The 23,992-nt window shown below is 43.6% G+C and overlaps 3 protein-coding genes across 5 annotated transcripts in view; 2 read left to right on the plus strand and 1 right to left on the minus strand.

The window, feature by feature from the left end:
• The window catches only part of LOC121678266 (transmembrane protein 131-like), a 46,151-nt gene extending 27,608 nt beyond the window's left edge, over positions 1-18,543 (plus strand). The window contains 29 exon segments of the mRNA XM_042057641.1: positions 93-201; positions 921-1,074; positions 1,370-1,540; positions 1,909-2,019; positions 3,341-3,475; positions 4,518-4,622; positions 4,710-4,796; positions 5,321-5,476; positions 5,943-6,018; positions 6,123-6,237; positions 7,002-7,140; positions 7,499-7,608; positions 7,758-7,827; positions 8,043-8,194; positions 8,922-9,061; positions 9,455-9,638; positions 11,643-11,828; positions 12,244-12,393; positions 12,680-13,107; positions 13,447-13,631; positions 14,488-14,621; positions 14,733-14,857; positions 15,091-15,246; positions 15,499-15,649; positions 15,879-15,991; positions 16,158-16,242; positions 16,363-16,460; positions 16,671-16,819; positions 17,489-18,543. Coding sequence (XP_041913575.1) covers positions 93-201; positions 921-1,074; positions 1,370-1,540; positions 1,909-2,019; positions 3,341-3,475; positions 4,518-4,622; positions 4,710-4,796; positions 5,321-5,476; positions 5,943-6,018; positions 6,123-6,237; positions 7,002-7,140; positions 7,499-7,608; positions 7,758-7,827; positions 8,043-8,194; positions 8,922-9,061; positions 9,455-9,638; positions 11,643-11,828; positions 12,244-12,393; positions 12,680-13,107; positions 13,447-13,631; positions 14,488-14,621; positions 14,733-14,857; positions 15,091-15,246; positions 15,499-15,649; positions 15,879-15,991; positions 16,158-16,242; positions 16,363-16,460; positions 16,671-16,819; positions 17,489-17,764 — 4,250 coding nt within the window. The 3' untranslated portion in view covers positions 17,765-18,543.
• A 2-nt stretch (positions 18,544-18,545) lies between these two features.
• Positions 18,546-20,952, minus strand: si:ch211-201h21.5 (uncharacterized protein LOC555526 homolog). 3 transcript variants are annotated; one of them, XM_042057733.1, is made up of 7 exons: positions 20,796-20,951; positions 20,031-20,232; positions 19,753-19,938; positions 19,549-19,660; positions 19,309-19,445; positions 18,849-19,170; positions 18,546-18,742 (listed from the first exon to the last, which is right to left on the minus strand). In XM_042057733.1, exons 2-7 carry the CDS (start codon positions 20,211-20,213, stop codon positions 18,714-18,716), a joined length of 969 nt encoding a protein of 322 aa, XP_041913667.1. In that variant the 5' UTR covers positions 20,214-20,232; positions 20,796-20,951; the 3' UTR covers positions 18,546-18,713. The 3 variants fall into 3 exon arrangements, with proteins under 3 accessions (XP_041913667.1, XP_041913666.1, XP_041913665.1); XM_042057732.1 differs by having other exon boundaries at positions 18,546-19,170; positions 20,820-20,952; XM_042057731.1 differs by having other exon boundaries at positions 18,546-19,170.
• Positions 20,953-21,023: 71 nt separating this feature from the next.
• On the plus strand, positions 21,024-22,813 carry LOC121678297. Its single transcript, XM_042057729.1, has 4 exons — positions 21,024-21,598; positions 21,707-21,764; positions 21,903-22,243; positions 22,571-22,813. The coding sequence occupies exons 1-4, from the start codon at positions 21,123-21,125 to the stop codon at positions 22,776-22,778; spliced, it is 1,083 nt and encodes a 360-aa protein (XP_041913663.1). The 5' UTR covers positions 21,024-21,122; the 3' UTR covers positions 22,779-22,813.
• The last annotated feature ends 1,179 nt before the right edge of the window (positions 22,814-23,992 follow it).

Genomic DNA, 23,992 nt, shown 5'->3' on the forward strand with positions numbered 1-23,992 from the left:
GATTGAACTCTGACTAATATCCATAACAGAAGAGTCTCCTGTTTGTGTCACACGGTTCAAAGTCACAAATCTTCTCCTTTGTTCCCCTCCAGCATCTAAAGCACGGCGGCCGTTTCAGTTTACCGGCACAATAACAGTCAAGGCGAGAGAGAAGGGCTATTCAAAACTTGAAATCCCATACCAGGCTGAAGTTCTAGAGGGGTGAGAATGCGCCTTTTACTCTACACACCCAGACCATGCTATACTGTAAGACAAGGAAATCACACACATGCTGCACATTAAATAGGGACTGTGTACATTTGAACATAGGTATGATATACTATATCAGTGTAGTCAAAATAAGTGCTTGAGTGCATTTGAGTATAGGGATCATATATCAGTTGTATGTGTATAGTTGAAATGTATTAGTAAAGTAAAACATGAGGATTGAGTACATTGGCATTTATATCCAGTTGATGGTTTTCAGTGCAAGCAGACAGTTGATGTATATCACTGCACATCTTGCCACGTTACACATTGACAAATTAAGTATTAATCCACAATGAGGCAAAAAGTAACGCCCAGGCAAGCTGACCGTATGGCAGAGTACAAAGCCTTATTCACGATGCCGGAGACAGGTTACAAACACACAAGCATCCTAGGGGAACATGAGAGCAACAAGTCTGTCTTATAGGACTAAAACAGGCTATTCTTGATGGATTACATGAAATGAAAGAAAAAGAGCTATCATGATAAAGAAAAGCTGTTATCCATCACTCCATACTCCCTAAGGGTGGTTGATCGCTGAGGTCATGGACAAGAGAAACCCCAGATAAAGTGTTGTCTAATTACTGGCAATTTCCCCACAAAGTCATCCAGTCATCCTGACGCCTTGTCCTAACTTGTTTCCTTTGTCCCCCTACCGCGTGTGTGTGTGTCAGGTATTTGGGCTTCGATCACACAGCCACCCTGTTTCACATCCGAGACAGTCCCGTAGACCCGGTGGACAGGCCCATCTACCTCACCAACACATTTAGCTTCGCCATCCGCATCCACAACGTGTCTCTGCCCGAGGAGGCCAAGACCATGTTCAATGTGAGTGCACGTTCACAGCAGTGCTGCTGTCAGTCGCCTGATTAGATTGTGTGGCATTTGGTCTAATGGTTGTTTGAAATAGTGGAAACTGTCACTTCAAAGATACATTTGGAATGGATTGAATTGAATTTTGGAAAGTTCCTTGTGGAAATGCTGGATGTGTCATGCTTTGTGAATGCAAGGTAGTGTAATTTTATTAGAATGTAAAAGGTTCATTTTGTGTGTGTGTGTGTGTGTGTGTGTGTGTGTGTGTGTGCGTGTGTGTGTGCGCGTACTGGGTACTGTTCCGTTACAGGTGCACAACTTCAGCTCCCCGGTCCTGGTGCCCCCCCAGCAGTCCCGCTACATCTTCAGCCTCCTCTTCCGGCCGGTCCGGTCCTCTGTCCACATCGATGGCAACATCCTCCTCATCACCAATGCCTCTAAGTTCCATCTGCCGGTACGCGCCTACACAGGATTCCTGGAGGTAGGCTGCAGCCACAATAGTCTGTATTTGATTTGTTTTAATGGCCTTGTCAAAATGAAAGCATTTGTTAAAAAGAATTTGGGAGTTTCCAGGCATATGATTCCTGGGATGATTAAATCCAGGTTAAATAAGATCTTTGTTTCCTGGATCGCTGGAATGAAATTTGACTCTTTAACAGGCCAAACATGACCTACTTTATTCAAACAATGAGAGACTTATCTCGTTCTACTGTCAACAGTCACTGCAGTATCGCAGAATTAACATCTTTCAGTTTGTCAAAATCACAGTTATCTTAACAGTAAAGCAGGCACGTGATTGTGTTGGCTGTGTTTGTAAATGACGTTGTCCTTGTTTGTGTGTTTGTCCAGCCACTAGTGCTGCCCCCTAGCCTTAAGGAGCACGCGCTGGACTTTGGAGTCTTCAGCGCCGCAGACACAGGCAGTTTGGTGTTAGTAGTCATCAACAGCAACCCCATAGAGGTAAGCACCACGACAAACCATCAGCCTTCCCCTCTCACTTCGGCTGTATTTTTTAACACACACCCAGTCTGCATAGTTACATAGTGAGTAATAAGGCGGCTAGGATTGCTGTTTAGGGCCCAGGTGCAGCTCTCCTCTGGTGGAACCTGCTCCCTCTCAGTTCAAAAGGATGAGCTCTTGTACAGTTTTGGGTCAGATTACTTTGAAATGTAATCCATTACTGAGTACAGATGACACGCTAATTTTTGTAATCAGTAACGTAATCCATTGGATTGCAAAAATGATGTAACGTAACCTGAATACTTTTGGATTACTTCAAAATAAAATACTCAAATTAAATACATTAAAAAAGACACTGCCAAAAAAATATTTCACCAATATTCCTTTTCTTTTTCACTTTAAAGCAACACAATGTACGTTTTTTGCACCTTAAAGTAATGGCGTCAAGCTGATACTACACTGACTTAAAATACGTACAGAGAATGGCATGTCTGACATTGCCAATGCATGCCCAGATCAGAATGCCTTCTATTGCATTATGTAATGTTATTCTCACAGGTAGGAGCATTACCCTTTTTGTCTGTTGCAGACGAATTGATCGAGAGAAAAGTGTATAGAAAAGGCTCTTGACTCTGTGTGTGTTTGCGAGTGTGTGATAGGTAAAATACTGGCATTGTGTCTTCTGCATTCCGTGTCCATTCACTCCACATCCACATGGGTCTATCTTAATTTTCCTACTGTGATTTTTCACAGAGATCTCCATTTCTTCTTGACCCCGCTATGTGCGGGTAAAAAAAATCTAAAAAGCATCTTGTTGTTGTGTGTGCTTTGGTTTTCTGTCAGATAGAAGTTCGACGGATTTTGAAGAGAATTTGAATTTGAATATGTATTTGAATTTCTCCATGTTTATCTGTATACTTATTTTCAGGCAAGTGTAGAAAGAATTTATTTTCAATAAAATTATTAGACCAAATCTAAACATCTGTTTCAAAATAGTTTTGACAGTGTTTGTAGAGAACTTGCCAAATGTCATGAACACAGACTAGCATACAGTTGAGTTTACACTGGGAGAATAAACTGTGTGGAACAGCGTATGTGTTGATTTATTTATATATGGATGTATGTATGGATTTAGTGATCTTCCCTAACCTCATTTACTCATTTCTCTTTTTTTCCCTCATCCCACTCTTTCTCTTTATTTTGCTACACCATCATCTCTCTCTCTCTCTCTCTCTCTCTCTCTCTCTCTCTCTCTCTCTCTCTCTCTCTCTCTCTCTCTCTCTCTCTCCTCCCTCCCTCCTTCTCTCTGGTCTCTGTGTAGCTGGAGGTAAAGTCGTGGCTGGTGACGGGGCAAAGCATGTCTATGGAGCTGCTGCTGACCGCGAGGGGCAACAGGAGCGTAGCGCTGAGTCGCCTCCCTGAGCTACACAACACCTCAGCAACACACCACAGAGCAGTAAGAGACGCACACAGCCTACCACATACACACACACACACACACACACACACACACACACACACACACACACACACACACATACACACACACACACTTTCCCACTGCCTCATTTCTACACTCACTCAGTCACTTTTTTTCTTTCTCTCACTCTCTCGAACACTCCCACGCTCTCGCTCTCTCTGGCACACACACATACCCCAGCTCCAGGTGCAGAGCCTCTGTAGTTCCATGGCTCACAGCTCATTGATTGCTTTCTCTTGAGCTTTACTTTTTCAAGCACCAAAAAGTCAGGGGCCAGAGTTATTTCCTCTTCCACTGACCTTGAAGAACTTTGCCAAACTGTGGTGTGACAGGATATTGGAAATCACAGAATCCCATTGATTTTTCTTCTAGGATGTTTATTTTGGGGTGTCGCCAAATGTCCAGCTATAATTACGCAAGCTTTACTTTAGTTTCTACTTTCCCTTTAGGCTTTTAAAGGAAAACTACCAAACACAGCCACCAGACCTACCCAAGTTTACTTGTTTAATGTAATTGGCTTACATTTAAGTTCAATCTCAAAAATCTAGCTTACATATGAGTTCAGCCTCAAACATAAAGGTCTAACCGTGGTGAAATTGGTGTTCTAAGTGGATTGCCTGCCTGGCCGAGGATTGTCTGATCTTTGGTTGGCCACCTTACCCTGAGGGCCTGCCAGCTACTAGACCCACAGGGCAGCAGGTGTCTGACGGACAGCAGTTGCCCCCTGGGCTCTGGTTTCAGTGGGGCAGGTGACACTGCAGAGAGAATAGAGCTCATGACCTAACTCTGCAGTGCAGTCATGTTTCCATATATTACAAGTGAACCGAGTGCAGTGGGGTTTTTTCGGTGTTTTTCCCCCCCAGACAGTCAGTTTGGACATGTTTACTTAGGAAAAGTAGATGGAAATCAGTTTGAAGCCTGTGTCTCTCTCTCTCTGTGTGTGTGTGTGTGTGTGTGTGTGTGTGTGATTCTGTGTGTGTGTGATTTTGTGTGTGTGTGTGTGTCTATGCTTTCTTAGGTTATACTGGCCTCTGGCTACTATGCAGCTTTCCGAGTCACATTGGTGGCCAAGGCCCTGGAGGGAGTATATGACGGAGCAGTTCATATTACCACAGACTATGAGGTATGTGACCAGGCCAGTGTCCTCCACCAGTGACTCGCTCGCTCCTGTTTGTTCTGGAAATCTCACATGCTCCTCCTCGTGTTTCAGATATTAACCATTCCAGTTAAAGCACTCATAGCAGTGGGGACTCTCACCAGTTCACCAAAACACATCATTTTACCGCCCTCTTTTCCGGTAAGTTCTCTCTGATTGCCCCAATTTATGAAATATATATAAATGGGTCATGACTGTTCACACTGATCCAATGAGATGAACTGGAACAGGAAGATGTAAAATTCCTCTAAATAATTAATATTACTGTTTAAGAAAAGACATCCACATTCCTTATGTTGTTTTACTGCTTTCAATATGAACAACCTTACAAACTTGCCACCAGTATGCACAGTGCTGAGAACTTCCTCTTGATTCCTCTAATGTAATTGCTGCTGAAATACTGCAAACTAATGCTTAGTTCTTTATGCTTAGGTCACTATAGCTTAAGAATGTCTCTGTTTGTAATCATCTTATCTTAATCTAAACACACTCATCCCAAGGCCAAACCATAAGCCTCTTAAAGGAACAAACTGGTGGCAATTATGCTCATTTTCAGCACTTTGTACACTGTATCTCCTCACTTTCCACACACCCACAGTGTTGATGCGCTACAGGGTGATACTCTTAAGGTTGTTGACGTTGTTGTTGTTGTTGTTGCTGTCCAGGGTAAAGTGGTTCACCATGGCTTCAGCATCTTCAGCTCCTTCTCTCAGCGGGTCCGGCTCCAGCAGCCGGTGCACTCGCTTGGTGAGGACAGCCGCTTCTATGCCAAACGCCTGCGCAGCAACAAGGACGAACTGGAGCCCAAGCGCAAGTCCAAGGTGCTGGTCACTCCCCTCGTCACCATCAGAATGCCCCATTTAGCACATGTTTTGTTCTGAACATTGCAGGCTTTTGAGTAATCACTTTAATCAATGAGGTCATTTCTATCAAATACCACATGGTCCCAGGTCTATGCACAAATTGTGTTTAAACCTCTTTCGCATGCAGTGTGGTGTCTATGAAGACAAACATTTGCTTAAGATGATGTATCTGGACTATTTATATAAGTGAATATTTATATTTACCCACAGTTCTGGGGAAAAGTAGAACTACTATGCATGGGAAAAATAGAACTATTTGTCCAAGTATTCTAGTGGTATTGCGCAACGTTGCCATCTGTCAAAACAGTTTGGGTTAAAAGACTGTCGTGTATATCGATTTTAAGACTGATTCATGGCCAGTTGACCAGGCTGTTTTTATGCTATTGCTGAATTTCATATATGTTTTCCTGTGTCTGTTTTCTAGGTAGCAAATATTTATTTTGATGCTAGTTTGCAGTGTGGTGGCCACTGTTACGTGGGAGTGCCATTTATACTCAAATGTAAGTAGCACTATTTCCCCCTGCTGTCCTCATACCCATTGTCTGTGTAATGACTTGCGCAAGTCATGTTCTAAATGAAACACTGGCCCTTTTCTTCCCCCTAGCGGAGACCAGACCTCATGGTTTAGCTATGCAGGAAGACATTTGGGACGCGGATGTCGATTTGCACCAAAAACTCCTTAAAAGGTGGAGCGAGTTGAAAGAACAATCAGGGCTTGAGTAAGTAACATTTTAGAGGGCCGTTTGGTTTATTTTTGTGATTTTATAATCACAATTTATTTATAATATTTATAATATTAAATACAGAGCAAAACATATGTATTATTCCCATAGAGAAATGAGGCAATATATGCATACATACACATGTATCGTAAACGTGCTAATTACCAACCATTTCTTCCGAAAATTCTAAAACGACAATGTTTTTTAATACTTTAAAATAACATTTCATAAATGAACCTTACATTTTTCAGTAGCCATAGCTCTGTAGATTTGAACAAAATCTAGTTTGGTTCTTAGTGGGGCTTTTACTGCCTGAAATATCCGATTTTGTTTACCACGCTCAGAGTTTAGTGCTGGGCTGGTGGGAGCCTATCCCCAACATTTCTCACGGCACATCAACAGTTAGCCCAAGAATTCTCGTCGCAAATCAAAATTCCACTGGAGCCCCAAGCGAATTTGTACATGCAGCCTTACAATACTGTTTACAGCTCTTCGAGTCACGGTAAATTACATATACTTATGGTGTAGGTGCTTGCGTTTCTTTAGGAATCCGCCGTCTTGGTTTGTATAGAAATGAATATTAAGTGACACCTACACGTAAGAGGTTGGAAAAACGGGATGGTTGGTAATATGTGTGTTCCGATACATATGTACTGTATGTACATATATTCATACATTTACATGTTTTAGATGTGTTTCCTCTGCTAATGCTGTGTCTATTTAGACTGATTTTTGGCCAACTGTGCTGTTTCTCTTGGCAGGGTGGAAGCCATCTTTGAGGTGAACACAGACCTCCAGAAGAATGTTCAGACCAAAGTCACTGCCCAGCTCACCTGGCCCACGCTAGTCAACGCCTCCCAGCACATCTACTTTCCCCTGACCAACACCAACAGTTCATCTGTGAGTCCACACACACACACACACACACACGCGCACGCGCGCGCGCGCGCGCGCGCGCGCGCACTGGCACTCACTCGCTTAGTAACAGTTTGCTAATGTACACACACAGAAACACACCCTCTCTCCATCTCTGTCTCCCACTCACTCTCACTAACACACACATACACACACACACACACACACACACACACACACACACACACACAACCAGACTGACTTGCGCAACACACTCAAACAAAGGGATGTTTTCCCATCTAATTTTCTTCACTATATTGCTTAATGGTGAGGTTGTAATATGATTCCCCATGAGAATATGGCTGTGCGCGTTGTGACCCCTATGCCGGTTAACTTTTTTCAGGAAGAGGAGGTGGTGTTGGAGAACCCAGCCGACGTGCCTGTCTACGTACAGGTGATGCCCCTGGCCCTGTATCCCAGCTCCACTGCGTTCACTGGGAAACTAGTTGACCGGTAGGAAAGCCCTCCTCACATACACCCCACACACACACACACACACACATAAACACAAACACACAGACACATCCATATGCAAGCCTTTGGGGTGATGCAGTTCTTACTTAGTTAAAGTGAAGACTTAACCCTGTTTTTTTTTTTTTCAGGCTTTCACTGGGGAACTTCTCCAATAACATCAACCCAAACACACTGGAATTCCAGGTCCATAGAAATGCCGTAAGTATCTTTGGCACACACGCACACAAACTGGACTTGAAGGTCGTAATGACTGATCTTTGTAAGTTCTCTGACGTTCTTTAATAGGCACGCAGAGCATGTTCTGTGAGGTTTTATTTAAATCATATCATTCAAAACGGTGGTTACTGTATATTCTACTCTGTGTTGGTTGGAAGGTTGATACTCAGGGTCTGTTGTTCTGTCTTGTTTTGTAGTCCTCAGTGACAAAGGCTGGGACGGGCTTTCTGGAAGGTTCTACACGACCCTTCCTCTACAACCTCCTGTTGATGCCTGGAGAAACCAAGTCCTTGACAGTGAAGTTCACCCCCTCCAGAAACCACAGCGTCTCCTCACTACTGGTTGTCAGGTAGGTGTGTGCATGTGTGTGTGGTGCATCTGCGTACATATGGCTATAGGTGTGGATGTGTATGGGTCTCCATCAGTAGCCGTGTGAGGGCCTGACTAGATGCACAGCCAGTGATGAAAACGGGATGCCACTCCTCGGAGTTCACGCCTCTGGTCAGCTCTAGACTGAAGCTCGGCGCTGCTCAGCTACCTGAGGAAATATAGGCTCTGGCATGGGGTAGTGGAGCGTGTTTGTGTGTGTGTTTGTGGGTTCAGTGGGTTCATGCTCTCTCTCTCTCTCTATGCGAGATAAACATAGCTACCTCTGCCACTTGTGAATTCGGCTCCATTCAGTGAAGGAGGCAAACTTTGGCAGTGCTCTCTGTACACACTCACTTGGCCTCAGTGTGAGGTGAGAGACCGAGGCGTGTTGAAACGCCAGTATTTGTGTTTGGTGTGTGTGTGTCTTGTCCTCTCTCTGAGGTTAATCCTGTCAGACCCCTTGGCTTGGTGCTGTAGCCAGAGGTGTACAGAGGTGGCATTGATGGTAACACATATCTAACGTTCTCTATATCATACATATCTAATGTTTTATCTTTCTTTCTGTCTCTCTTTCCCTCTCTCTCTCTCTCTTTCCCGCTCTCTCTCTCTCTCTCTGTCTCTCCCTTTCCTTCTCTCTCTGTCTGTCTCTCTCTCTTTCTTTCTCTCTGTCTCTGTCTCTCTCTCTCTCTCTCTCTCTCTCTCCGTAGGAACAACCTGACAGTGGTGGACGTGATCATGGTTCACGGGCAGGGCACCAGCGAGAGCCTTAAGCTGGGAGGAAAGGCTCCAGGACCCAGCAGCTCGCTCAGGTTCAAGATGACTGAGGCACTGCTCAAAGACTGTGAAAGTGAGTAAGGGTCTTAGGCCACATGTTAGGCCACATCTTTACTCCTTATCAACACACACACACACACACACACACACACACACACACACATTTTAATCTCACTCATTTATTTAGCTCATTATTGACCTGAGTCATCATATTTATTTTTCCTTTTGAACTGTTAAATGTGTAGCATGAATTGCTTTGAACGATTCAAGGCAATATTCCTTTCAGTGACCTTAGGTTAAAGCTTACCAAACCTTGTGCTCTGTCTCTCTCTCTCTCTCTCTCTCTCTCTCTCTCTCTCTCTCTCTCTCTCTCTCTCTCTCTGTTGCTCTCTTTTCTTGCTTTCTTTCTTTTCTGCCCCCCCCCCCCTCTTTCTTTCTTTCCCTCTCTCCCTCTCCTACGTGTTAGTCAAAGCCAGGGAGCCTAACTTCACGCTGCGCCGGACGTTCCGTCTGGAGAACTTGGGCCAGCTACCGCTCCACATCCGCTCACTGTCCATCAGCGGCCAGGCCTGCGAGGGCTACGGCTTCAAAATCCTCAACTGCCAGGAGTTTGTCCTCAAGCCAAACTCCTCCAAAGACCTCATCATAATGTAAGTGTTCCAGTGCCAACGTCAACAGATCATTATCATAATCACCACCACCACCACCATACAAATCTTTCCATGTTATGAATGAAACGGTTAAATTGGTTTAAAGTCCATAAGGTGTGAATGGTAGCAGAAAAAAGTAGGTCAGACTTGCCTGTGTGTGCGTGTGCGTGTGTTTGAGGAGATTTTGAGACAGGGGGGTGGAGGAGTTGGAATGCTGACAAGAAACATCCATTCCCTGAGCAAACAGCACCTGTCAAAGGTGTCTGTGCATAACCCGAAGGCTCTATTAATACCCGTCAGAGGCAGTGTGTGTGTGTGTGTTCCGTGATGAATCATCTCTCTGTTCCTCTGCACTTGGCCCCCCTCACATGTGCGAGCACACACACACACACACACCACTGGTGAAGTAGCCGCAGTACCAAGAGCTCATGAATGACGACTTCTAGAGAAAGCAGGCAACAAAAATGTCCCTGTAAGAGTTCACTTGAAGTAGCCACTTGAAGTGTTAATCAAGTTAATGAAGATGTTAGTGTCAGTTGTGGGAGTGTGAATTGTGGGTCACTTGAGCTTTTCAAACATAGCAGCCATTTTGTGTCCAGATTACCTTTGTATCCAGATTATGCGATCCTGATTCCTCTTACTCAGTCTGACCATTTGCACAACCTTGTCCAACTCTGAATGTGCTAAACGTGTAAAGTGCTGTTTACCGGTACTAGAAGGGTAGTGTCTTGTTCATGAAATCAAGTCTGTACCATCTGAGGGCACCAAACCAAACAGTTTGCAGTTAAGCAGTTAACCAAAATTCAATTATGATTTCCAACGATTATGAAAACATCATAATCGAGATGCAACAATATTTTGCTTGATTTTTACAATATTTTCTCGTTTTGTAAATCCAGTGAACCCTTTTGCTTTGCAGTGGTAACTGTTGTAAGTTTAGAAAGTTTAAGAAATGAATGCTGTTTCAAGATTAATTAAGTAATCATGTTAAGTAATCATGCTCCAATTATTCACTAAAGTTGATGATAGATGGGGCAACTTTTTGAGCAATGTTGCTGGGCAACCCCATAACCAGTTCCATTTATTCTGATTGGATGATCATGGCAATTTGCCTACTGCTGATTTTAAAGTTCTCCAGAAAAGAGATTGTTGCTAAATATCAATGGGAACATGCCAGAACCACAATAATGAGGAACATTCCCCAGCAACATTACTCAAAAAGTAATGATAAAGTGTCATCAGCTTAAAATTATCATGATCAAGATTTTGCCATAATCGAGCCGCCCTATTTCTAGCCTTATCTTTCTATGGTCTACAATGATACCAATATCATTAACTTTTCGAGTGGATAATTTCTAGTGAATTCAACGTATGAAGGAATACAGTTAGGCACACACACACACACACACACACACACACACATCTCCTAACGAAATCCATCACAATGCTTGAACCTGTAAAAAAAGGCCATAAAAGAAATCTTAATACTAGACGGTTCTTTCTGTTCATATACAGCTTTAGGCAACCATCCGATGTGTAGACTTTTGTTTTTTTTTTTGTCCCGGTTGTTCTCACTCAGTCTAAACCTCCTCATCCCCCTGTGCCTGAACCAAAGATTGTTAAGGCGGAGCAGGATATTTCATCAGGAGCCACTTCCGGGAACCCGGATCGCACGAGGGGGGGTCAAAACCCCCCTTTATGCAGAGCAGAGGCAGTGACTGCTCTATTGAAGTCTATGAGCATAGCTCAGAATTTCACCACATATGCTAAGGTCTTGGTTCTATAGAGTTAGGAATGTGAATTTCGTGCACGTTTTTATGATCCTCAAACTCTTCTGAACATTTCAGGTACATTTTTAGCATTTTTGAACATTCCAGTCTGGAGAAAATCGACCTTATATCAGGTGTGCGCCGGTTATTTATGCTGCTGCTGTTGGCCGGTTGCAACGTACGCTCATCAATACGTCATCAAAATCCTCAACCGTAACAATCTGTGCCTGAACAGGTTTACACCGGACTTCACGTCATCACGGGTGACCCGGGAGCTGAAGCTCGTGTCGGCGGGGGGGTCGGAGTTCATCTTCGTTCTGAACGCCACGCTGCCTTACCACATGCTGGCCGTGTGCACGGACGTGCTCCCCCGGCCCAACTGGGAGCTGGAGCTCTACATCATCGTCTCCCTCATGATGAGGTCAGGATCCCATTCAGCATGTGCACTAAACATCCACCACTGCCAACATCACTGAGAAATACTGGCCTGACACGATTAGGAATTGGTATAATAATGATAATGTATTGACATAGTTATATCCGATTGAAAATCCAGTCTTAAATACAAGACCATCACTGATCCTCACCATCCTCACAGACTAGGCAAATGTTGCCTATTCAGGATACTGGCAAAGACGTATCTGAGGGAGCTTTCCTGTTAGATAGACAGCGATTAATATTGACCTGTTTCAATCATATGACACTAAATTAGGTAGTATAACAATTACACTGAATTATAACATTTCACTGTTCACCCGGTGATCTCCAAAGTATTGTGTTGTGCAAACACTGGCTGGTTATGAGCTTTGAAATCTCCTGTCCTATCCTTTCTTCAGCTTCATGTTCCTGGTAGTCATTGGCACAGCCTACCTGGAGGCCCAAGGAATATGGGAGCCGTTCAAGAGGCGTCTGTGTGTGGAGTCAGGCTCTTCCATGGATCCAGGAAGGCCATTCGATCTCAGGGATATTGTGCGAATCGACGCAAAGTAAGTCACTGACACGAACACAGGACTGAACCTCTTCTAAGGAGACTGCAGGCAGATCTGTAGACAAAAGACATTTAGACATGCATCCATTACAGACATGTGGCTGCTAACACACTGGACTTAACACAGATTGAACTACCATCAGTTCCAAAAATAGGTAACTGTGAAGAATAATATTCTAATGGCTACTGCCTACATGAGAAGAAAATGTGTATTGAGTTGGAGATATTGATTGCCACTGAGATCACTGGTCTAACCTTGTCAGCGCTCTTTGTTTGTTTCACAGCTTGAATGATTACAGCGATGTGAACCAGAACTCGACCAGAGGGATGTACGGGTCCGGAGTAGGAGGGGGTCGGGCCGGAGGCCGGCCACAGGCCAACGGACGGGCCTCGGCTGAGCCCAGCGAGGCTCGGTTCCGTCAGGGCTCAAATAATCGCCCAACAGCTATGCAATCTTCCTCCTCGTCCTCCTCCTCTGCTAAGGAGAGCCAGCTGGCCAACCGTAAGGCACGCAGCTCCAATAAGCAGGGGCAGCAGCAGCCTCCAGCACCCAGTCTGGTGGAGGAGCCAAACACAGCCGCACCAGGCCCCAGGGGGCTCTCCTCAGCTGACCAGGACTACGACCGGCTCCTGGTGGCCATGGAGGGAGACTTGGACCGGCCCGAGTCTCCCTCCGCCGAGCAAAGCTCACACCAGGCCTCACAAAACAAAGGTAAGACTCTCAACAGACACTGTTTATAGTGCTATGTTGGTTGGAGGAAGTCTGGCATTTAAATTTAAATGTTGCAGCCATTTTATGGTTCTTCTTTATTCTGCTTTGTTTTAGTCAATTCAACCCTCCTCCATACCCTTGTCCTACACAGAACATTAACAGTTTAAAACTGTGTTTACTTAAGGGGTTAGATGTATGAAAGCAGCTTTGTAGAGAGTTCTGTGAAGAATTGGATGGTATTATCTATTGTTGAGAATGCCATCACATTAATTGAACCAGTAAAAATACCAAAAATATCATTTATTTTAATATCAATATGGTTTGTGTTTGCATGTACAGTTTTGGAAACTAAAGGGAAAGTACGAAGCAAAACAAAAGCTCAGAAGAGGAGAGAAGAGAAGGAGCGCAAAGCAAAGGGAAAGGCTCCCGGAGAGGACCTGAAAGAGGCCCTAGCGGACAACGACGACAGCTCCTCAACCACCACAGAAACCTCAAACCCTGACGTGGAGGCCAATATCAAAGAGGTACCGTTCTCCACTGGTTGTTATTTTCATTTCTTCTGAAGATTTCTTTAAACTAGGGCTGTCAATCGATTAAAAGATGTAATCGAATTAATTACATGCTCTGTGATTAATTAATCTAAATCATTTTTGCTGTGAAAGTATTTTAAATATTTAAATTCAAATGAATCATTGAATAATCAGCATTAGTGACATTTTCAAAAACTCATTTATTATTATTTTCACTGTTCAAATAATGGCCATAATAATCTACGATATGACCTAATATGCTGAGGAAATAAATTCAAAAGTGCTTCGGGAAGAAGTTTTTTTTTTTTTTTTTTTTCATATAAAATGCATTTCAGGCCACAGATATAACCTAGGGAACACAATGAAAATAAATGAACACTCCCCTCAATGTCAACACTATTTCTTTGCGTTGATGTGCGACTTTAGAGTTGACGAACTCCGGTGATATGCAAATTCCTTGCTGCAGACATTGCAGAGGACTTTATTTTAATCAACACTTTATTTCTTATCAACACCATCAGGCTGTTTTTTAAAAGAAAATGTTCCAATCAATGATCTACAGTAGGCAGCACATTTTCTTCTCTCTCCTTCATTTTACAGTCTAATGGTTACTGACTAGAACGGCTCGGGGTCAAACGTCATAAGGAATGGATTAATCTGCGCTATTTTGTTTAATCAGTTATTTTTTCCTCAAATGAATGAATCGAAATGAATCCGTTATTTTGACAGCCCTACTTTAAACAAAAGAGTTTTAGTTTTTTTTTCTGACTCTGACTTTTCTGTGTGTGTTTGTGTGTGTGTGTGTGTGTGTGTGTGTGTGTGTGTTTGTTTGTTTTACTTTTCTCCTCAGGAACCAGTTAAAAAGAAAGGCCGAACAACAGTCAACCAGGACAAAGACAAAGAAGAAGCGCCTCCCTCACCCCCCAAGCCCAAAAACAAAAAACAACCAACAATTAAGAAGGAACCTCAACCTGATAAATCTAGGTCAGCCTTTTAAGTCACCCTGGACAAACATGTCTGTCAAATGACCAAATGGAAGTGCCTGTCTGTCGGTGGTGGGGTGCTCAGCACTTACGCTGTTTTCTGTTTCTGCAGCTCTCTGGAGCTCCCCTATGTCACACCTCTGGAAAATAAGCAACGTAAGACCTTCACCCCCAAAGCTCTGATGCAGTCAGCCCTCAGCGTCATTCCCAAACCAAGACCCCTTCAGAAACACAGATGTAGGTCTCACTGTTTGGCCCTTAGCAGCACATTTTTGTTATTAAACTACTGATCTGTGCTGTTGATGTTGAGATGTTGACATCTGTGATGTTGATGTTGACATCTGTGCTGTTGATGTTGAGATGTTGACATCTGTGCTGTTGATGTTGACATTTGTACTGTTGATGTTGAGGTTGACATCTGTGCTGTTGATGTTGAGATGTTGACTGCATTTCTCCGTGTGTCTCTCCAGTGGCCAGCGGAAGGACGGAAGATAGCCGCCCGTCTCCCCTCAACAGGTTCTTCTCCAACGGCTCCCTGCAGGAGCTGGGCCACAGCAGTGGCTCAGAGGGGGAAAAAGAGTCCCCCCCTCCTGAATGGGACCTTCCCGTTCACAGAACCATAAACCGTAAGTCCGACACCGACAGCTTCTGCAATGCCACTGTTATGGATTGGTGAACTAGATAGTTCCTTGTGACGTACATGTAAAGAGTCTATTTTGAGTTTGAAGAAAATGTTTTGAAGAGTTTTTTTTTTTTTTCTTGAGCCTACTGGCTCAGCGTATAAAAACAGGCAAACAAACGAGCTTTCCCAGGGCGAGATATTCATCATTCACTCTTATTCCCTCTGATTTCCCCCCTACCACCACTCACTGGCGCAGAAGCAGACAGCCTCCAGCAGATCTCCCTCCAGACCATGAACGCAGACTCCTTCCTGAAGAGCTCCATCTCCAGAACCTGCTCCCCTCCGCCCACCTCACCCTACCTGCTCCCCCGTGGTTCATCCTACAGCAGCATGCTCAACACCAACAGGTATAGTCCATCACACTTTGTGTGTGTGTGTGTGTGTGTGTGTGTGTGTGTGTGTGTGTGTGTGTGTGTGATCATTACAAACTGTGTGTGTGTGTGTGTGTGTGTAATCATTACAAACTGTGTGTGGAATCATTGCAAATAACACTCCGTGAAGGTCAAAGAAAAAAAGGATCCAAGGCACTCTCTTACCACAAAAATATTAAAGGAGTTTATTCTGATGGCTTTTCAGCAATGCAAGTTTGAAGGCGCCAGGCAACAAGCTGTCCATGTCCACCTCCCAGCCAGGGAAGAACGGCAACCCAACCTTTGCTGCTGTGGCTGCAGGTTATGACAAAAGCCCAGGTGAGCTGGAGAGTCCTCCCCTTCTCTTCAATCTTTTGCAGAAAAATTCATCTGTTAGACCCTGTGTATATTTCTGTGTGTTTATGCCGGTGTGTGTATGATCATGGGTGCTCTTGTGTGTTTATTTGTGTGTGTGTGTGTGTGTGTGTGTGTGTGTGTGCCACAGGTGGCAGTGGAGGAGGAAGGCTTGATGGCTTGGGAAAAGTTACTCTACCTCACTTCCCCTCAGTGGAGAGCAACAGCTCAGAAAGGTCAGCCCAACAACACCCATCTCTCACACACACACACACACACACACACACACACATAAAGACACACTGTACACAACTGAACACATCATGATGACGAGATGTGCTTTTTATTCTCATCAGCTCTGGATTATGGAGTCCGGTTGACAGCATCAGTAGCCCAGGGTTTAATGCGACCAACTCCTTCTCAGCATTCGGACCAAACAACCCTTTGTCTGCAGGTGAGGAGCTGGATTTGTTGGGTGGACGATAAAAGGAGATAGTTGTTGTTTCAGTACAGTCATTCGTGGTCACACAATGGGGATTTTTGATTATTGTCAGTGCACCCTTCAGTAATGTCCCATGATCAGAAGGATTAGAGTTTTGTTCTTTTACTAAAAATGTGTGTGTGTGTGTGTGTGTGTGTGTGTGTGTGTGTGTGTGTCTCTCAGTGTTCAAAGGTATAGCCTTACCAAAGAGCTCTGAGCCCCAGCAGAGCTGGCCCGACTACACCCCGGGGCCCTCCTCCATCTGGGACAATGATCCAGTGAGCCCCTGGCCCTCCTCCACCACCACCGGCGCCCCTGCTGCACCCACTACAGTAAGAGGCCTACCACACACCAGCATCTGTCTCTGCCTGCTAGCATTATATGCATGCAATAATGAACGTGTAGCCTGTGTTGTTTGACCCTGCAGCAGCTTGGAGGCGGGCATGCTAGCAAGGAGGCGAGAGTAAAACGCATGGGTACTAGCGTCTGTCTCTAGCACGTCTTTTCAGGTGTCAGGAGGGAGGTTTACTCACAGCACATCTACTGCCCCTGCTTGTCACCGTTACATTTGCAGTACTTCTAGCAGAATTACCTTTTGCCATGGTCACATAATAAACCGTCACACAGTTGAAACTGGACAAATGTACAATATGTTGTTTATAACCATATCATATCCTGATGGATTAGTGGTAAAGTTAGTGATGCTGATTTCAAACATGTGAACAAGTATTGAAATTCATAAACGGCACTTGATTAAGTTTCCCTCACATTTAGTCACTTAGTAAATTCAATGGGGCAGGTAGAGACTTTTCCTTTCAAACTCATAATCATAATCCTGGATTTTAAGAGGGAAAAACAACCAAATGTAAGCTTTAAGGTAATAGATCTTATATCTGGTTAGTTCAGTTCATGTTCGATGTGGCCACCCTGGAGCTATCAAAATCTCTTGATGATGCCTTTAACTTCAACTCCTCCTGTGTTTTTTTTACCCCTCGTATCAGTCCATCCTGGAGCACTCCCGCAACCCCTGGGCCACCACCGCCCCCTTCAGCAGCTCCATCTGGTCCACCAGCGGTGACCCCGCCCTGCACTCCTTCGCCACGCCGACCTCCTCCGCCCTCACCAACCTGGTCAGCCACTCTGTGCCCCCTGCGCCCGTCGTGCCGGCCAACCCTATCGCCCGCCCTTACAACCCCTGGAGCATGTGGCCACCCTCACTGAGCCGATGGAACTCCGACCTCTGGCCGAGCAACCCGGACAACAGCAACGGCAACTGACACCCCGGCAACAGCCATGTTTTGGACACGCTCGCTACGGAAAACGACAGAGAAAGAGATACACGCCATGTTTCTGGATTTTTGTTTCACGATCATGATCTTGTTTTAAAATACTTTACAGAGGATGAAAAGAAATTGTTTTTCCATAAAACATGAGAGGTTTAGGGCAAAAGGGGGTTGTCTTAAACAACAGTTTCAAAACATTTTTTAATTGGATATTTTTTTATCATTCAAGAATTATATGCTACCACTGTTCAGTTTTATTTTACCGCATTGAGGTTAAACTACAGATAATTTAAAAACAGCGTAATCTGAGAATTTTATTTTGCCCAAGTAGGGATGGCTTTCTCTTTTTCATGACAGTATTGCTGTTGGAGACAGTATTACTGATTTAAACAACCCATTTTGGGACACCCCCATGCTTTCTCAGACACAATTCTGGTTCCATTCATTTTAAAAGTTTGTTTTGACCATCAAGTTGAATTCTTACATAATGACCGAGAAGGGAGAGGGTTATAATCCAGTTTGTTTCAGCCAGGTCTCATAAACTGTTATCCCAGTTTCTCAAGGCCAAATCATTCATTGCATTCATTGAGATTTTAATTGGCTTCTTCTTAAAATAAAGTGTTTTTTATTGGCTTTTATTTTTGTGAAGGAAAAGGGAGGGATGTAAGACTTGAATTATGTTTGAAAATTGTGTACTGTACGGTGCTAACAGTTGTCATCTGGAGTGGAAGTAGAAGCAATCAGTGTCTGGAATAAAATCATATCAGACTGAATCTTTTGCCCTTGATTTGCCCTTTATTTATGTTGAAAATCCACAGTGCTACACAATCAAAATGAAACATCAGTTCCCTGGTCCTGGACTAAGAGAGAACTTCGATGAAGATCTCCTGAGAAGAAGGCCTTGGGTCTTGGACTAGGCCTTGATCCATCCACGTCTGGGTATCTAGCCCGGAGTGCCAAACATATCTGACACTGGAAGGGATGGACGGATCTTAGAGTTTACTGTTATTTACTGTTAGAGTTTACTGTTATTTACTGTCTATTTTTGGCTGTTTGAGTGAAGCCGCTAGTAGCTCACCAAACTTTGCTAGGTCGCATGTTTTCATGATGGTTACTCTATGGTTCTTCTTTAGCATGTTGCTGGGATCCAGTGCCATCATCCCTCGGCCCAAAGCTCCCTGCAGCTCCACCCGAACTGCGCACTCCACGCTCTCCAACACAACGCTGGGGTCAATGCACGCCGCCACAGCGTATGCATCATAGGGCACGAAGCCCTGGCCGAAGAGCACGTCTCTTTTGTTCACCCCAAACTCCCGAGAGAAAGCCCAGCACTTGGATGTGATGGTCTTCATAAAATGAGCAGCAGCTTGATCTTGGTCAATTATCTTCTCAAAAAAGTCCTGGATGCCATTCAAAGAGAAGACAGAAAAATGTGAGAGAGGGTCTCAGCGTTATATGATAACACAGGCAGTAAGAAACAAGTCCATCTTAAATAAAAAGACAAAAAACAAACAAACTGGTATAAATAGAAAACTCACCCACGGAAGCTTATTTCTGCAAGTAAATTCCCATGTTGCAATATATGTAGGACATATGTATTCTTCCAAAACAACATATGCAGACTCAGGATCCATAACAAAGTTAAATTCACCACACACAGACACATTACCTTTTCCTGCAGAAAGAAACATTTGTCAGACCAGAACTGGCAAACATTAATTAACCGTATTAAACATTAATTTCTACCTAAGCATGTTAGTGCACCATGCCCTTCTTACCCTCCATATTTCCTCCCATGATGAAAAGATCTTTCAGCTTCTGAGGAAATGCTGGGTCCAGTCTGATTGCCAGAGCCAAATTGGTCAAGGGGCCAAGGGCCACAAGGGACACCTGAAAATGATAATTTACCATTTATGTACTGTAATACTTAACCTTAGCCACAAGAGGGCTCTCATATACCTTGTCATTCTAACAGTAGTTACCTGTCCAGGGTTCTCAGACACCAGTCTGATCATAGCAGTCACCGCATTATCTTGCTTGATTTGGTCTTTCCAGCCTACTGGGTCTTCTGCTTTTAAAACATCGCCAAGACCGTCTGTGCCAAAGTGGTCCTTCAAGGCGTTGAAAGCTCCCACTAAAGGACCGGCTGACCCTTTGAAGACCGGGATCTGGAAGAGTATAGGTGGTGTAATGCAGGGATGATGATAGCACTTACAAAAAAGAAAAGTTAATCATGACAGCAAAATATCTGAAAACCCACCTCATTGCGTCTGCAAACAGACAGCACCCGCACGACGTTCTGGCACACATGATCGACTGTGGTGTTTCCAAAGCAGCAGGTGATGCCCAAAACTTTCACATCGGGTTGTGCCAATGCCACCATAATGGCCTGGGCATCGTCAATGCCACAGTCCGTGTCAATGATCAAAAGTTTTTGAGTCATGCTTCGCCCCCCCTGCAACCTGATCAACATTAGCACATTTACTATAATCGAAAACGAAGGCTTATTGACATATCACATGACAACGAACGATGTAAAATTTTACTACTTAAAAAATGGCACAAAAGGCTCTCAAGGTGGCCTTTGCACTAGCCAGTGTAATTATTATGCTGACTGATAGTAGGCCTATCAGAGATTCCGGGTCATTTTCGCAGATAATGTGGACCGTTCTACATTCGTGTATGCAGAAACACTGTAGCACAGGTTAGCGCCACACACCCGATGGTTTCTCTTATGTAACGTTAAAATGTATCCTAAACTAAAAAAGTACAATGAGCGTAGCCGTAGTCCCTCGTTTCCACATAGATTTGCATGCATCAGACATTTTCCTCGAGTAGGTTAAGTGTAAGAAATTGAACTTCAAGTGTACTTTAGACGGTTAACGCACATGATTGATGCGGAAACAATTCGTTACACGTCTCGCTAACGCAACCTGCAATCTTAAGTTGTTTTGCTTAATTTTGTTTTGGTTGCAGAGATTTTGTAGTGATTTAAAGTTTTACGGATTGAACATCTGGAACATACCTCGTATACTTGAGTAACACCTACTTAAGCAAAAGTTACTGCTCAGTTGCAGCTCTTCACTGCGTTTCCATAAGGATACATGGTCTGAAAGTAGAGATACCTGATCAGAGATCAGGGGAAAATGAAAATTCTTTAAGGTCATCCACAGGTCCTAGTGCCCTCCTGTTCAGACCCAGCAGCAACAACAACACTGCACAGACGCAACTGTTCTAGAACAGGCAAGGTAACAATAGCAACCTACTGTAGTCACAACCAGAGCTACATGGCTCTGGACACAACCACAAATGCTATAGTCAATATGACAGAAGGAGACGCGCGGTGTGTGCCATGACAGAAAACACGTGTAGTTTTAATGAGGATCAAGAACGGCATTCTACAATGTCTTTGATTGAGTGCGGAGATGCATATTGTGACGGTAACATTGATCAACATGGTCCAGACCATAGTGACTTTGGAGCATGGTTCGATTGCTACAACGACTTTTCCACCACAGACAGACAGTTCCTGAAAATAAGCATAGATCAAAGAAAAGATGGAGCTGGAACGCGAAGAACTGTAAACTACTGTAACATCCCAGCGGTGTTTATTGATCGATCCAAATTGGGCAGGGCTCGCTGCATAAAGCTTTGCCAGAGTCAGGGCCAAGAAGTGGATCGCCATCCTGACTGTGATTTGACAAGTAGACCTAGTACTGGACAAAAATGTCATCATGAGAGTGCGACTGGAGACAACAAGGAGAAAGTGATTCCTGAAAACAAGATGAAATGGTCTAGTGATAAAAACCCAAAGAAACCTTGTTCTGTGTAAGTATCACGAGGGAGCCTATATGCTTATTTTTTACAACTGGAAGTGTTTGTTGATGTTATGAGTTGCCATTGCTTGTCTGACAAAAATGATCTAAAAACTTTCAGTGAAGATCTTGAGGGACCAATATGCATTAGGCCTGCATGCTGTGTTAAGTCATATCAAGTGCGTGAGTAGGCCTACTCTATCTTACAATTTTCTAATAATTTCAGAAAATCAATTATGATGTTTTATTGAAGTAGTTTGAATAGATGATACAACACCATGAATTGATTCAAGCTTAATAGAGAAAAAACATTCCAGAATTCAGGAGACGTCTCACCTACACCAGACCCATCCCATCAAACCTCCAGGATGAAAAAGCACAGCTTGTTTCGGTCACCGGCCAATGTTAACTTAGTGTCTTGGAATCAAGCATTCAGACACAGGGGAGTGAAAAAAAAGGTGACCAGTGATGTCATGAAGGACATCTCCCTGTCGACGCACAAAAACAATATTGTGTGGTGCAGAAAGTGGCCAGATCCTCCCAGTGGCCAGTGCAGAAACAAGCTCAAGAGTCCTGGAGGCTCTGGGAGAGAGGGAAAGGACATGAACAAGGCCATGCCTGTGTTCACAGAAACAGGAAGAGGCTCAGGATGCCAGAGGTTTGTTTCACCCCAGACAGAGAGCTGTCTTATGTTTCTTTTTTTTTTTTTTTTCAATTTCAGTGTTCAGAGGTATGGCAAATATTATCTCAAACCAGTGAAAGTCAAAGCTGTAAAGATGTCATCATAGTAAACTTACTGTGTATAATTAAGCAACATGACATGAGTGAGTATGAAGGTTAGGAAAGGAAAGGTTATCCCTACAGCTGTGCCCAGTGGGCCGGTTGACTTATCAATCCCAAATAACTTTCCCATGATCTCAAGCCTTGATGGCAAAGGCATGTCTGAGTGCAACATCATACTGACATACATCCATATATTTTTCAGAGTGGAGCAACTGCACAGGGCTGTTGTGTCCCCCTTCACCAAGAGGTTCCAGACCCCAATATTCTGGCATGGTCACCTGCGATCCCGGCCTCCGAAGTTCAGTGACAGATACACCACACTCCCACGATCCGCCCCACCTCAGACACTGCTAATTGAGTCAAGCAGGAGGATGTACTTTAACAAAGCCATTGACAAACCTTGGATGTAATATAAAGATATTTGTGATAGCGATTATATAATTCACTGAGCAGATTCACTTGAGAGTTTTTTTTTCTCTCTTATTGCGATACTGCATGGAGTTTTGTGTGCTGCCGTAGAGACAAGAAGCTAATGAAGTGAATATGATTAAATTCACTAGGACTTAAACACTGACTCACACGTCTATCACTGATCATTATGCTTAAGCAGCAGCAAGTTTACGGATCTATTAGAATGGAGGTTAAGCATATGTTGGGCTTGTCACCATGACCTGCCTTATCAGAATATCAAATCTACCCTGTATATGTCCCAACATATTGTTGCCTAATATGTGCCATTGATTTGGACAAGGTAACGAAGAACATTGGGAAAGGGTTAAATGTGTGTTGTTCAACCACTAGAGATCCTTCGTTGACAACTAGAGGGCAGTATTGATGTCTACTGAAACAAAGTATGCTGTAGAGTATCTCAGTGGGGACACACAAGAATCGCAATTGTCATGTATCTTTATAAAACCATAAACTTTATATTGTTCATGATATGACCTTAACATTTTAGATTTCATCGTTCATTAAATCCTCCTGTGAGCAAGTTTAACGTGTTATCAACTAAAACAAAGACACGTTTTGTGCATACACAACAGGGCATATGTATTTATTACACATCTGTCTCATAAGAAGTCTTTGCTTATTAATATTATAAATATTATTTGCCCCAGATTAAGAACATCATTAAGTCAGAAAGAGAATGTTTATAATTTGTTGACATTTGTTCAACAAGTAGGCTACTTCAAATTACTGCTGTTTGATATGACTATTTCTGCAGCCATTTAGTTGGTTCCCTACCATGATATGTAGCTGACAATTAATATTTAATATAATATTTTAAATCCAAATATGTTAATGTTTAAAAAGGCAGCCTTCCATCTTTGACCCAAATCAAGGCTTGGGATCATGGGAAAGTTATTTGGGATTGATAAGTCAACCGGCCTACTGGGCACCTGGGCAGCAGGCCAGCTCTCACTTGTCGGAAGCCTTAATATAGCAGCCGGTTAACTGATAGCCATGACATTAGGTATCTGAAGGGAGATGTAAAGAGGAAACAGAGGTCCCATGGCTTTCGGGTCACTATGGGACTCCCACCGTGCTCCTGTGAAAACTGTGTGGGTCAGCTGGGCCCTAAAGGTCCCCATATTGAAATGCTTTCTGGTTTTACAGATACCAA

The sequence above is a fragment of the Alosa sapidissima genome, chromosome 12 (genome assembly GCF_018492685.1).
Source record: "Alosa sapidissima isolate fAloSap1 chromosome 12, fAloSap1.pri, whole genome shotgun sequence".
In the NCBI taxonomy this organism is placed as follows: Eukaryota; Metazoa; Chordata; class Actinopteri; order Clupeiformes; family Clupeidae; genus Alosa; species Alosa sapidissima.

Bases quoted from the DNA above. Each gene is read 5' to 3' on its own strand.
- LOC121678297 (XM_042057729.1), top strand. From the start codon at position 21,123: ATGACAGAAAACACGTGTAGTTTTAATGAGGATCAAGAACGGCATTCT. The intron at 21,599-21,706 runs GTAAGTATCACG...AAAAACTTTCAG, and splicing joins CCAAAGAAACCTTGTTCTGT to TGAAGATCTTGAGGGACCAA. The intron at 21,765-21,902 runs GTGCGTGAGTAG...AAAACATTCCAG, and splicing joins GCTGTGTTAAGTCATATCAA to AATTCAGGAGACGTCTCACC.
- si:ch211-201h21.5 (XM_042057732.1), bottom strand. From the start codon at position 20,213: ATGACTCAAAAACTTTTGATCATTGACACGGACTGTGGCATTGACGAT. The intron at 19,939-20,030 runs GTGGGTTTTCAG...ATACTCTTCCAG, and splicing joins CTGTTTGCAGACGCAATGAG to ATCCCGGTCTTCAAAGGGTC. The intron at 19,661-19,752 runs GTAACTACTGTT...TATCATTTTCAG, and splicing joins TGTCTGAGAACCCTGGACAG to GTGTCCCTTGTGGCCCTTGG.